Consider the following 14712-nt stretch of genomic DNA (forward strand, 5'->3'; position numbering starts at 1 on the left):
CAGGATCTTCAGATCAACCTCCTGGAGCTCCGAGCGGTCCGAAGGCCTTCAGAGATCGGCTGTCCTACCAAATCATCCAAATTCGGACAGACAATCAGGTTGCAATGTATTACATCAACAAGCAGGGGGGCACCGGATCTCGCCCCCTGTGTCAGGAAGCCGTCGGGATGTGGCGTTGGGCCTGCCAGTTCGGCATGCTTCTCCAAGCCACATACCTGGCAGGCGTAAACAACAGTCTGGCCGACAGACTGAGCAGAGTCATGCAACCGCACGAGTGGTCGCTCCATTCCAGAGTGGTACGCAAGATCTTCCGAGAGTGGGGCACTCCCTCAGTAGACCTTTTCACCTCTCGGACCAACCACAAGCTGCCTCTGTTCTGTTCCAGACTACAGGCATATGGCAGACTAGCGTCGGATGCCTTTCTCCTCCATTGGGGGACCGGCCTCCTGTATGCTTATCCTCCCATACCTTTGGTGGGGAAGACCTTACTGAAGCTCAAGCAAGACCATGGCACCATGATTCTGATAGCGCCTTTTTGGCCCCGTCAGATCTGGTTCCCTCTACTTCTGGAGTTGTCTTCCGAAGAACCGTGGAGATTGGAGTGTTTTCAGACTCTCATTTCGCAGAACGACGGAGCGCTTCTGCACCCCAACCTCCAGTCTCTGGCTCTCACGGCCTGGATGTTGAGGGCGTAGATTTTGCTTTGTTGGGTTTGTCTGAGGGTGTCTCCCGTGTCTTGCTTGCCTCTAGAAAGGATTCCACTAAAAAGAGTTACTTTTTCAAGTGGAGGAGGTTTGTCGTTTGGTGTGAGAGCAAGGCCCTAGAACCTCGTTCTTGTCCTGCACAGAACCTGCTTGAATACCTTCTGCACTTATCAGAGTCTGGCCTCAAGACCAACTCAGTAAGGAATCACCTTAGTGCGATTAGTGCTTACCATCATCATGTAGAGGGTAAAGCCATCTCTGGAGAGCCTTTAGTCGTTTGATTCATGAGAGGCTTGCTTTTGTCAAAGCCCCCTGTCAAGCCTCCTGCAGTGTCATGGGATCTCAACGTCGTCCTCACCCAGCTGATGAAACCTCCTTTTGAGTCACTGAATTCCTGCCATCTGAAGTACTTGACCTGGAAGGTCATTTTCTTGGTGGCAGTTACTTCAGCTCGTAGAGTCAGTGAGCTGCAAGCCCTGGTAGCTCATGCTCCTTGTACCAAATTTCATCATAACAGAGTAGTACTCCGCACTCACCCTAAGTTCCTGCCAAAGGTGGTGTCGGAGTTCCATCTTAACCAGTCAATTGTCTTGCCAACATTCTTTCCCAGACCACATACCCGCCCTGCTGAACGTCAGTTGCACACATTGGACTGCAAGCGAGCGTTGGCCTTCTATCTGGAGCGGACACAGCCCCACAGACAGTCCGCCCAATTGTTTATTTCTTTCAACTCCTATAGGAAAGGGGTCGCTGTCAGGAAACACACCATCTCCAATTGGCTAGCAGATTGCATTTCCTTCACTTACGCCCAGGCTGGGCTGGCTGTTGAGTCATGTCACGGCTCATAGTGTTACAGCCATGGCAACGTCAGTGGCCCACTTGAAGTCAGCCACTATTGAAGAGATTTGCAAGGCTGCGACATGGTCATCTGTCCACACATTCACATCACATTACTGCCTCCAGCAGGATACTCGACGTGACAGTCGGTTCGGGCAGTCGGTGCTGCAGAATCTGTTTGGGGTTTGAATCCAACTCCACCCTCCAGGACCTGATTTATTTTGTTCAGGCTGCACTCTCAGTTAGTTGTTCTTCGTAGGTCAATTTTTGTTATGCCCTCGCGGTTGCGAGGTTCAATTGACCTGGGTTCTTGTTTTGAGTGAGCCTGAGAGCTAGGGATACCCCAGTCATGAGAACAAGCAGCCTGCTTGTCCTCGGAGAAAGCGAATGATACATACCTGTAGCAGGTGTTCTCCGAGGACAGCAGGCTGATTGTTCTCACCTACCCTCCCTCCTCCCCTTTGGAGTTGCGTTTTACTCATTCCTTTGCTTGTCATTCAACTGAGCGGGAACAGTCGCGCACGGGCGGGAAGACAGCCGCGCAGGCGCGGTGGGCGTGCCCTGCGTGCGGGACTGCCTGCGAATTTTTGTTCCGGTTGGTGGGGGATGCCGTGGACGTCAACCCAGTCATGAGAACAATCAGCCTGCTGTCCTCGGAGAACACCTGCTACAGGTATGTATCATTCGCTTTCCTCATAGGGAAGTCATCCCATACCCTTTATCATCTTCTCTGTACCTTTTCTAATTCCACTATATCTTTTTTGAGATGCAGTGACCAGAATTGCACGCAGTATTCAAGGTTTTTATTTTCCATTCCTTTCCTAATCATACCTAACATTCTACTTGCTTTCTTTGTCGCTGTAGCACACTGAGCAGAGGGTTTCAAAGTATCATCGACGATGATGCCTAGATCCTTTTCCTGGTTGGTGACTCCTAACATGGAACCTTGCATGATGCAGCTATAATTCGGGTTCCTCTTTCCCACATGCATCACTTTGCACTTGCTCACATTAAACGTCATCTGATATTGACACCGATTTTTAAAAAAGGATCCGGGAAATTATAGACCGGTGAGTCTATCGGTGCCGGGGAAAATGGTAGAGGCTATTATTAAAAAACAAAATTACAGAGCACATCCGAGGACATGGATTGCTGAGACCAAGTCAGCACGGCTTTAGTGTGGGGAAATCTTGCCTGACCAATTTACTTCAATTCTTTGAAGGAGTAAACAAACTGTGGACAAAGGGGAGCCAGTTGATATTGTGTATCTGGATTTTCAAAAGGCGTTTGACAAGGTGCCTCATGAAAGGCTGCAGAGGAAATTGGAGGGAAAAGAGTAGTTAGTGGGGTTCCTCAGGGGTCAGTGCTAGGACCGCAGCTCTTTAATATATTTATAAATGATTTAGAGATGGGAGAAACTAGCAAGGTCACAATCAGGATTTCGATCAAATCACAGCACCGAAACTTTACTAGTGGCGGCAATGAACTCATTGAAAAAAACAATTGATACTGGTAAGAACATACTCGTATTACAATTTGACATGTCAAGCGCCTTCGACATGGTTGATCATGGAATACTACTTCATATACTAGAATACTTCGGAGTCGGAGGCCCAGTCCTCAAGTGGTTCGAGGGGTTCCTCACCACCAGATCCTACCAAGTAATAACAGACGCCGAAAGATCACCTCCATGGATACCAGAATGCGGAGTTCCTCAAGGATCCCCCCTCTCACCAACCATCTTCAACTTAATGATGATACCTCTAGCCAAACTCTTAGCCGATCAAAACCTTAACCCTTACATATAAGCAGACGATGTCATGATCTACATCCCGTTCAAACACAATCTAAATGAAATCACCAATGAGATCAACCAAAGCTTCAGAACCTTGCATAGCTGGGCAGATTCATTCCAGCTAAAACTCAACGCAGAAAAAACTCAATGCCTAGTACTCCTCAATACAACACAAACAATTACTCCACTATAACCACACCATACTGCACCCTTCCTATTTCAGGAAACCTGAAGATTCTTGGAGTTACCATTGACCGAAACCTCACTCTCGATACCCATGTGAAGAACACGACAAAAAAGATGTTCCACTTGATGTGGAAACTCAAGAGTTAAGCCTTTCTTCCCGAGAAACATTTTCCGCACCTTGGTACAATCTATGGTAATTTGTCACCTGGATTACTGTAACACTCTGTACGCTGGCTGCAAAGAACAGACTATCAAACTCCAAACAGCCCAAAATACCGCAGCCAGACTCATATTTGGAATGACCAAATACGAAAGCGCGAAACCCTTAAGAGAGAAACTTCACTGGCTTCCACTCAAGGAACGAATCGAATTCAAGATCTGCACGATCGTACACAAGATCATTCATGCAAATGCCCCACTGTACTTGTTTAACCTTGTGGACCTACCGCCCAGAAATGCCAAGAGATCAGCCCGCAAATTCCTCAATCTGAACTTCCCTAGCTGTAAAGGACTTAAATATAAGCAGGCATACGCCACTACCTTCTCCTACAGAAGTACACAGATATGGAATGGGTTACCCCCAGCCCTAAAAACTATGGACAATCTAAGCAACTTTCGCAAATCTCTGAAAACACATCTCTTCAATAGAGCCTACAAAAAGAACCCTTAAAGACACAAAACACAAAGATTCCATCTTCTCTAATTCCTCATCTATCCTCTGTTTACTTTTGATTGTTCCCAATATCCTGTCATGACTTTGTCATTACAACACTCTGTAAGCCACATTGAGCCTGCAAATAGGTGGGAAAATGTGGGGGTACAAATGCAATAAATAATAAATTTGCTGATGACACAAAGTTATTCAAAGTCGTTAACTCGCGAGAGGATTTTGAAAAATTACTGAAGGACCTTACGAGACTGGGCGGCTAAATGGCAGATGATGTTTAATGTGAGCAAGTGTAGGGTGATGCATGTGGGGAATAAAGAACCCGAATTATAGCTACGTCATGCAAGGTTCCACGTTAGGAGTTATGGACCAAGAAAGGGATCTGGGTGTCGTTGTTGATAATACACTGAAACCTTCTGCTCAGTGTGCTGCTGCGGCTAGGAAAGTGAATAGATTGTTTGGTATTATTAGGAAAGGTATAAAAAACAGGTGTGAGGATGTTATAATGCCGTTGTATCGTTCCGTGGTGCGACCGCACCTTGAGTATTGTGTCCAATTCTGGTCGCCGCCTCTCAAGAAAGATATAGTGGAATTGGAAAAGGTGCATCGAAGGGCGACGAAAATGATAGCGGAGATGGGATGACTTCCCTATGAAGAAAGACTAAGGAGGCTAGGGCTTTTCAGCTTGGAGAAGAGACGGCTGAGGGGAGACATGATAGAGGTATATAAAATAATGAGTGGAGTGAAACAGGTGGATGTGAAGCGTCTGTTCACGCTTTCCAAAAATAGGAGGACTAGGGGGCATGCGATGAAACTACAGTGTAGTACATTTAAAACAAATAGAAGAAAAGTTTTCTTCACCCAACGCGTAATTAAACTCTGGAATTCATTGCCGGAGAACGTGGTGAAGGCAGTTAGCTTGGCAGAGTTTAAAAAGGGTTTGGACAGTTTCCTAAAGGACAAATCCATAGACCGCTAGTAAATGGGCTTGGGAAAAATCCACAATTTCGGGAATAACATGTATAGAATGTTTGTATGTTTGGGAACCTGCCAGGTGCCCTTGACCTGGATTGGCCGCTGTCGGGGACAGGATACTGGGCTTGATGGGCCTTTGGTCTTTTCCCAGTATGGCATTACTTATGTACTTAGTCTCCCAGTTTCGTATGGTCCTTTTGTAATTTTTCACAATCCTCCCGTGATTTAACGACTTGTAATTAAATTTGCTGATGACACAAAGTTATTCACTCACTAGTTACTCCCATCTCTAGGTCATTTATAAATATGTCAAAAAGCAGCAGTCCCAGCACAGACCCCTGGGGAACCCCACTATCCTTCTCCATTGAGAATACTAACCATAAAAAACAGAGAGTAGGTTTAAATCATTTAACCAGTTTTTAATCCACAATGAAACACTACCTCCCATCCCATGACTTTCCAATTTCCTCTGGAGTCTTCATGAGGTACTTTGTCAAATGTCTTTTGAAAATCCAGATACACAATATCAACTGCTCATCTTTATCCACATGTTTGTTCACCCCTTCAAAGAAATGTAGTTGATTGGTGAGGCAAGAATTCCCTTCACTAAATCCATGTTGGCTTCGTCTCATTAATCCATGCTTATATATATGCTGTGTAATTTTTTCCAGTTTTATAGAGATTTGATTTAGTTTCTCCAACTCATCAGCATGGAATACCATTTCTGGCACCGGTATCTCTCCCACATATTTCTCAGTAAAGAAGCAAAGAATTCATTTAATCTGTCCGATATGGCCCTGTCTTCCCTGAGTGTTCCTTTTACCCCTTGGTTATCTAGCAATCCAACTGATTCTTTTGCTGGTTTCTTGCTTTTAATATATCTAAAAAAAAAAAAAATGGTTTTTACTATGCGTTTTTCCCTCCAACATAATCTTCTTTTCAAAGTCATTCTTTATGCTGTTCTGAAGGAATTTCTTTTAACAATAATAACTTCCTTCACCTCACTTTTTAACCATGCCAGCTGTTGTTTGGTCTTCCTTCCTTCCTTTTTTTTAATATACAGAATGTATTTGGCCTGGGCTTCCAGGATGGTATTTTTGAACAGCATCCATGCCTGATGTAAATTTTTTACTTTCACAGTTGCTCCTATTTGGGGTTTTTTTTCACCATTCTTCTCACTATATCCTAGTCTCCTTTTTGAAAGTTAAATGCTATGCTAACATTTAGATTTTGTGTGTGTACTTACTCCAGAGCTTATATCAAATCAGATCAGGTTATGATCACTTATCAAGAGGTCCCAGCACCATTACCTCCTGCACCTGATCATTCGCTCCACTAAGGACTAGGTCTAGAATTGTTCCTCCTCTTGTTGGCTCCTGAATCAGCTGCTCCATAAAGCAGTCCTTGATTCCATCAAGGAATTTCACCTCTCTAGCATGCACTGTGGTTATATTTATGCAGTCAGTATTGGGGTAATTGAAATTACCCATTATGATTGTGTCCTCTAGTTTGTTAGACCCCCTTACTCTCCTTGATCACCCCAAATTCAAACTTTAAAGGGTGGTGTTTTTGTGGCCTGGCCCTTTCCCTTAATTATTGGGAAAGTTCCACAAGTGCCTGGGCCAACAGGTTTCATAGGCAAAGCTGAAGTTAATGACCTTTTAATTCTGTCTTTCTAGATGAGAGCTACAGTTTAGTTTGCAGTTACCTGGTGAAGGAGACAGCTTTCCTTCTCAGGGAGAGGTGAACTGTTGCAGCAGTTTTGAGGTGATTTCTGGCTGTGTCTGTCTATTCAGCAGCATTTTTTTCTATGGCAGTGCTGCAGGAGTGTTCTAAGCACTGCAGCTTGTGTGGGGGGCAACAGTTGGTTAGTGCTCTAATAGGGCAGTGTCACGCCTGTGAAGAAATGACCACGGACCCAGATGCAGACAATTTTGGCAGCTTTAAACTAAGGTGCAAAGAACTGGAGTTTCTGACTAGGAGACTTCTGTTGGCATTTTGTTTGAGTTGGTCAGTGACCTGATTTTGGCAAGAACTGCTACCATTTTGAATGCTTTTGCCACCTCAGATGGCCCGCCATTGTTATTACCCTGGACTTGAGAGACGCAACCTGTTTCAAATTGAGTAAGGCTCAATTTGCAGAGCCTCTGCAAGGATTTTCTCCAGAATTAATTTTGTTGATGTATAAATAATTCTGTATGAGGAAGGACTTTGGGGAAGGAACCCTATCAAATTTAGATTTTTCTGGAACTTCACTCCTAAGCATCTTAGGCTGTTTGGAAGACTATCCTTTTCTTCTGTGAAGTCTTTGGACTGTGAATACAAAGATGTTGAACAGAAGTTGGAATGTGAGGATGAATTTTTATGTGATGACAAGCAGGTTCCAACAGCAGAAGATCGTACTGTTCATATTTTTAGGCAAGATAAGTTGTCTATTTTGATTTCACAAGTTTTGTCCATGCTTAGAATTTTCGTTAAATGCCTGTATAACAACAAGGCAGTGGAAGACCTGCTGTTGCTGAGGATTAAGAAGTCTTATAAGACTTTTCCTTTTCACCAAGCTGTTATATTCCAGCAGAATGGTACTTTTGAAAGGGATCAGGAAGCCCGCAAGAACATTCCTGCTTAATGGTAGAGGCCAAATGGGCATTCCTCCGACGTGGCTAAGAATTGGCAGAAATAGAAAATCTTCCCAACCAGTCCAAACTTAGTTTAGATGTTATGTTCAAAACCCCATATTCCTCAGATCTTCAATGCAATGCAGTAACTTTCAATATATCAATATAGCTTTCCCATAAACCTCAGTAATGTGCGATCACCAGCAATTATTGAAACTGACGATACTCACACATATCAACCTCTTCATCGGTTTAATGAAATAATTTTACAATTTTATAATTTCCTTTCAAATTATTAAAGCCCATAATTTAAATTGAACTTATCTTCTCTTTCTTTTATTTATCAGACCCGGGGGTTAGGCTGCCTGACATGCACGTTTCGCTCCGAAATGAGCTGTCTCAAGGACATCCCCTACAATAAAGTATTTTATTAATATCTACACCCCATACATCAGCAGTCAACCTATGTCTAGAGCGCATATTTATTTAGATCAAAAAAACCAAAGAAACTTACCCCATGATCTTATTAGTGCCAGCTCAGCAGAAGTAATTCAAAAGCCAAGATGGCGCCAGCGTTTTTTCAAATCAATTAAATACCAGCTGATCTCTGACGTATCCACCTTTAAAACCCCGCCCCCCATGGCGTTCCACAGGTAGCCTTCCTCCCTTCACTGCTACCGGTGGTAGGTTGGAAATGATTAAATTATTTGATTAAACCGACGAAGAGGTTGATATGTGTATCGTCAGTTTCAATAATTGCTGGTGATCGCACATTACTGAGGTTTATGGGAAAGCTATATTGATATATTGAAAGTTACTGCATTGCATTGAAGATCTGAGGAATATGGGGTTTTGAACATAACATCTAAACTAAGTTTGGACTGGTTGGGAAGATTTTCTATTTATGCTAATTTTTATCCGGTCCTATTGAGAATTAGTTGTGCCTGGTTAGTGATAAGAATTGGCAGAGCCATGGCTCGCCTTTATCAGCTTCTTTTGACAGAATTAGAGAGTTTCAAGTTAACAAGCTGATCACAGCTGTCACCAAGAAGACAGGAATTCCTGTTTAATGGGGAGCAGTGTTAAAGGGTTCAGGATTGAAGAGATCCTTTGAGATTTCTGCTCTGGCATTGCAAGGGGCTGTTATGGCTTGAGCTGGTTTTCGCTGGTCAGAAAGACTTCCGGATTCCCCAGGGGAAATCATGGGCACTAGTTTCTGAGTGTCCTTTTTGGCAGATATATATGATTTGATTAGGGCTTCAACAGAGAATTTGGCCTTGGCAATGGCGAAGAGGCATTTTCTCTGGTTAAGGAATTAGTTCGTGGATGTGGCTTCAAACGTGCATCTGAGTCAGCTGCCTTTTAGGGGTAAGCTACTTTTTGTGAAGATTTGGAGAAGCTGGTGAAGGATTTAGGTGAACCCCAAATTCCTAGACTGCCTACAGATAGATCTTGTTCAAGGACTTGCTCTGTGACTGGGGGTGTTGTAGAGATGCAGAGAGATACCATTTGGGTAGATCGAGTGGAGCCCATCAAGGTTGATTTTGAAATAGCTCTTCCTTTCAGACCTTTTGAGTGGTTGCTGTGGAGGCCAAGAGGCATCTGGAGCCTCTTGGGTCTCCTAAAGAAGGTGTTTTGACCCATCCTCTGATAATTCCCACAGGGGAAAGGATGTAGCTATTTCATTGGAGTTGGGCCCAGTGGATCCTGGACCCTAGGCTACACCCTGGAATTTTCTTGCCCTTTTCCCAATGCTTTTCTTGTTCACCCAGCAAGTCCCCCTTAGCTGTGTGACAGGCTTTTGGCGTTGGAAAGAGTGGTTCCAGTTCTTTAAGCCGGGAGAGGTTCTGGCAGGTATTCAGTATACTTTATCATGCCCAAGAAAGAGAGATGTTAGCGGCTGATCCTGGATTTGAAAAGGCGCAGTAGGGTGTTGAAGGTTTTGTCCTTTCATTTGGAAACGTTGCAGTTGCTCATAGTGGTAGTCTGTCAGGGAGAGTTGTTGAGGGGATAACATTTACCACAGATGCCAGTCTCTCTGGCTGGGGAGCCCATTGTCTGGGCCACATAATGCAGAGCCACTGCTCAAAGGAAGACGCCTAGAGGTTGATTAATCAGTTGGAAATGAGAGCAATCTGATTGGATCTCCAAGCCTTTGGGCCCCCCCCCCCCCCAAGTCAGGTTCTCCCCAATGTCCCCTGATTTGCACCCTACCTTAAGTGATAATCCCCGCCTGATCCAATTCTTCCAGAGTATAACCCCTCCTAGAATCTACTCATTTGGAAGCATTCCCTCTAGTAATAGTACCATGAGCCTTCTGCTAGGGGTCACCAGCACCATTTTGGATCCACTACTGGGGCTTATTGGGAGGAGGGGGGATCAAAAGGATGGGTGTGGTGTCAATGGAAGATTGATGGGGGGGGGGGAATCAGAGGGGCAAGAGTATGCTACCACAGCACTTATGCATTTATTTATAGGAATGGGCTAGCACTGCAATGAATGTAACTTGGTGTAAGTATCTGTCCTGTGTGCTAATTGCAGGGCAGATGTGGGGCATACACCTTGCATTTACTGCGGAGGCTTTTGCACTTTCCCCTTGTTAATTTTCAGTGCCAGTGTGCATTAAGTGCAAAGCCTTACTGCATTATAGTAAAAGAGCCCAAAAAAGCAATAACATATCCATGGACCTGCAAGATACATTGGGAGGGTCTATGGTGAAAGTAAAATTCTAGTATTACAGACATCAAAGCTTGCAGTTCTTAACATGCACTTTTGTTCGTTGTGTTCTGGGCTACTCTAGCTTTCCACCTACTACATCAACAGCTGTTTTATTCAGTACTCTGGAATTAAGCAAAAGCATTTTTGTTTAAATTCACCTGCTTGCCATTTTCCCTGTACCTCTGTGTACAACAAAAGGTGTGTGTACTGTAGTTGTCTAGAGCTGTTAATTCTTGTCTCCTTTACAGGAACCTGTTTTTGAGTGCAGGCACAGACGGACAAATTCACTTGTACTCCATGCTACAGGCTAAGCCCCTTCTCTTGCTGCAGTTATCACACAAATACCTCTTTAGTGTATGTTGGTCTCCTGTTCGACCCTTACTCTTTGCAGCAGCATCTGGAGAAGGTAGGGATCCTTTATTCAAGGGGAATAAGATACAAGTATGGTTGAATATATTTAAGGCCTCATGTAGGAATCTAGTAATTGTTTTGGTTTCTACAAAGAGGGGGATCTGAATGGACATTATCCCAGCACACAGTCAGCTCCAGCATCAGTTGTTCTGTTTTGGCTTTGGTGTGGTTTTTTTTTTTTTTTAATTTTTCATTTAAAGAAACTAGTTTACTATATACACTAGTCAGATTTGGAGCCCAGGAGATCTTACTTCAATTGCATATTGTTAAATAACTGCCGTTTATCAGACTGCAACCTTATTTACATCACATATTTTTGAAGGTGAAGTGTTGCTGTTTGATCTTGGGAAGAGTTCCCAGCAGCCTGCAGTTGCCATACAACAAAACCCAGAACAAAAGCCTGTGTATTGTCTTGAGTTTAATAAGAAGCAAACTCACCTGCTGGCAGCTGGGGATGCCAGTGGTATGGTGAAGATCTGGCAGCTGAGCTCTGAATTTACGGAAGAAGGACCCCGAGAGATGAGGCACTTGGAGCAGCTTGCAAACGAGGTGACAGATTAAAACAGGAAACTAGTCAAAGGTGGTTTGGTGGTGCTTTGTTTAAAGAAAAAAAAAAAAAAAAAAAAGGTCTTATGCTTACAGCTGTAATTGAATGTGTATAAAAATGATTGTGATAATTACTGTGCCAGCTTACTTTGTTTTTTGTCTCCAGATCAGTCCAGACATACAGATATATGTTCTTTTGTAGCAGCAACATCAACTCTATAAGAGGATTCTATATAACCTTCTATCAGTCAATAAAAAGTGGTCTAGGGCCTGTGGTTCTTATCTACCATAAAGAAAAGCATCCCCTACAGATAATACCCCCCCAACCCCCTCCGACCTGAGAGTCCATGCAGCTTAAAAGTAGTTATGAAACTAATGATGACAATGATTCATAACATAGCTATGGGCTTTGGGAGATATCCTTTGTAAATAGGCATCCCATCTAGATAAGAATTTTTTCTTTTTGCCATTTAGGAGATACTGAGCCCTCTAGGACTTCCATAACATTAATACATGAAGTTTGTTGTACTAAAGCCAATGGTTAAGGATACATTCCTTGGTAACCCTTCAGACTGGTCAAGACACTTGGGTTATGTATGCCTACTAGTAGAGGGAGACTGAGAACATCTGACTTTGAGGACTACTATTTCCCCTGTACAACCCCCTAGCCAGTCAGTATTTCAGTTGCAAAACAGAGCAATGGTAAAAAAATAACAAGATTAAACCCCAAAAAAACAGCAAGGACAAGCTTCATAATAGGCTGGCACAAAAAGCACCAGATTCCACATCTGGTCCTGAAATGATTGTCTAGTATAATAGCTCTGGCCCACTTCAAACAGAATTGTGTTAGGGATATTTGTAGGGGCAGTGTCACACAGACCTCCATTGGGAAGAATGATGGTCAAATATCTTCTATCCAATTTTCTGCTGTCATGCTGGGCCCGATGCGATAAGAACATAATGGTAATACAGGAAACAGCCAATCATCCCCTCGGCTTCAACAAGCTAGTTAAAGGTATTATCAGTGACTGTCAATTATAGCACATAAAAGAACCATTCCTTCAGGCATTTCAACAAGGTACACCTCTATATTTATCATCAACTATTCCATACTCTTCCACAAGGGTTTTACATTGCATTCATGTTCACCATATGGTACTACTAGGGCTTTGTCTTGCTCAACTTGAATCAACTCATGCCAGTGCTTTCTTTTGTGCTGTTCCTCACCTTTGGAACTCCATACCTCTGTATCTTCATAGTGAATTAAATGTAAAGAGCTTTAAGGCTTTGTTGAAAGCCTGCCTATTTGAACAGGCTTATACTGAGATGGTAGCTTGCAGTGGCTGGTATCTGATGAGAGGAAATGAATTATTGTTTGTTTCTTGGAAAGTTTTATCTTTAATGTCTTTGCTCATCTGTCCTATCTAAACACTGTAGTTCCTTTGCTCTAGCTTATTTTAAAATTAACTGCCTTGCTCTGTTTGTTCTAAATAAATAAAATAAGTTCCTCAGCATAATGGACCATACCAGCCATGTCAGTTGCCTTCTGGTTCTTTAGATGCCACTATGCTATCCACATACTTGGAGGCTTCAGACACTGTCAAAATATTGTACATGGCCCTTACAAGCAATTTTTAGCCATGCTGGATGAGAAGGCTGAAACGAATTTGTAGCTTCAGTAGACATGAGAAGAGAGGTATAAAGGCTCTGCGGGCTGTGGACACCTTATTGGAATAATCCTGAAAGCACAGGACTTGCTTATATGTTCCAGAGATTTCCCGCTTTGGATGCCTGGAGGATTTCCTTCTTATGGCCATAATTAAGCACCATAAATATCACTACTTGCAGGCGAGCAGTACCGGCTCTCCTCTGTCCCAAGTGGTGGGCCCTCTCTATGCAGAGTGGATCTGTGTTAGGAGAAAGTGTGAGAGATGTCAGCCAAGGTTCCAGAAAACAGCGGAGATCCTGAATAGTTTCCGGCAAGCCCACCAACCTGAGATTATTGCTTCGAGAGTGATTTTCTACATCCTTCAACATGTGCAGCCTGGCAGATACCACTTCCTGGATACTCTCCTCTACTGCTCCCACTTGCCGCATGGTCTTAAAAACCACAGGAATAGAGGTAAAACGCTGCTCCATTCCATCCAGTTTATCTAGTATTAATTTAAGCTGTTTGGAAAACAGCCATGAGCTCCACAGTCCATTCCGAACTTGGTGGTATTTATTTGTTGCATTTATACCTCACATTTTCCCACCTATTTGCAGACTCAGTGTGGCTTACAAAGTATTGTAGTGGCGATTGCCATTACGGTTGATAACAAATACAAAGTTGTGTTATAGTTGAAGGTAGGCGTGGCCTAGTGGTTAGGGTGGTGGACTTTGGTCCTGGGGAACTGAGGAACTGAGTTTGATTCCCACTTCAGGCACAGGCAGCTCCTTGTGACTCTGGGCAAGTCACTTAACCCTCCATTACTCCATGTAAGCCGCATTGAGCCTGCCATGAGTGGGAAAGCATGGGGTACAAAATGTAACAAAACAAAAAAAAAAAAAAAGGTAGAAGTGTTTCAGGCGTCATGGGGTTAAGGATAGTAAATTGTCCAGTACGATCGTAGATGATCCTGTGTTGCTGGGTTTGGGGATTTATGTTGGATCAGTGGGATAAGTTTTTTTGAAGAGGTGGGTTTTCAATGATTTCCTGAAGCTTAGGTGGTCATGTATTGTTTTCACTGCATGCGGGAGTCCATTGCATAGTTGTGCGCTTTCGTATGAGAAGTTGGATGTGTGAGTTGTTTTGTACTTTAGTCCTTTACAGTTTAGGTATGATGGTGCTGATCTGAGTCTGTTTCTAGTTGGTAGATCAATGAGGTCTGTCATGTATCCTGAGACTAAGTCCACAAAATTATCTACGGCAAAGGTGCAGATTTTGAAGATGATCTGTTCCTTGATTGGGAGCCAGTGCAGCTTTTCTCGAAGTGGTTTAGCACTGTTGAATCGTGTTTTACCATATATCAGCCTGGCTGCTAAGTTTTGGGTGGTTTGGAGTTTTTTGGTGAGTTGTTCTTTGCATCCCGCGTATATTCCATTGCAGTAGTCTGCATGGCTTGGGATAATTGATTGTACTAGTTTGCAAAAGGTGTCCCTCAGGAAGAAAGGTTTTATTTGTTTGAGTTTCCACATTGAGCAGAACATTTTCTGTATTACCTTTTTACTTGGCTCTCGATTGAGGTTGTGGTCAATAGTTACTCTAAGTATTTT

General features: G+C 43.3%; 1 protein-coding gene across 2 annotated transcripts in view; it reads left to right on the forward strand.

The window, feature by feature from the left end:
* Positions 1 to 12889, forward strand: part of WDR34 (WD repeat domain 34) — a 126621-nt gene extending 113732 nt beyond the window's left edge. Inside the window, exons 7-8 of one of the 2 annotated variants that reach the window (XM_030207914.1) lie at positions 10749 to 10906; positions 11234 to 12889. In XM_030207914.1, the coding sequence (XP_030063774.1) occupies positions 10749 to 10906; positions 11234 to 11472 (397 nt within the window). In that variant the 3' untranslated portion in view covers positions 11473 to 12889. The remainder of the gene's footprint in view (positions 1 to 10748; positions 10907 to 11233) is intronic. The other variant, XM_030207913.1, reaches the window with a different exon arrangement.
* Positions 12890 to 14712: the final 1823 nt, after the last annotated feature.

The sequence above is a fragment of the Microcaecilia unicolor genome, chromosome 6 (genome assembly GCF_901765095.1).
Source record: "Microcaecilia unicolor chromosome 6, aMicUni1.1, whole genome shotgun sequence".
NCBI classification, from domain to species: domain Eukaryota; kingdom Metazoa; phylum Chordata; class Amphibia; order Gymnophiona; family Siphonopidae; genus Microcaecilia; species Microcaecilia unicolor.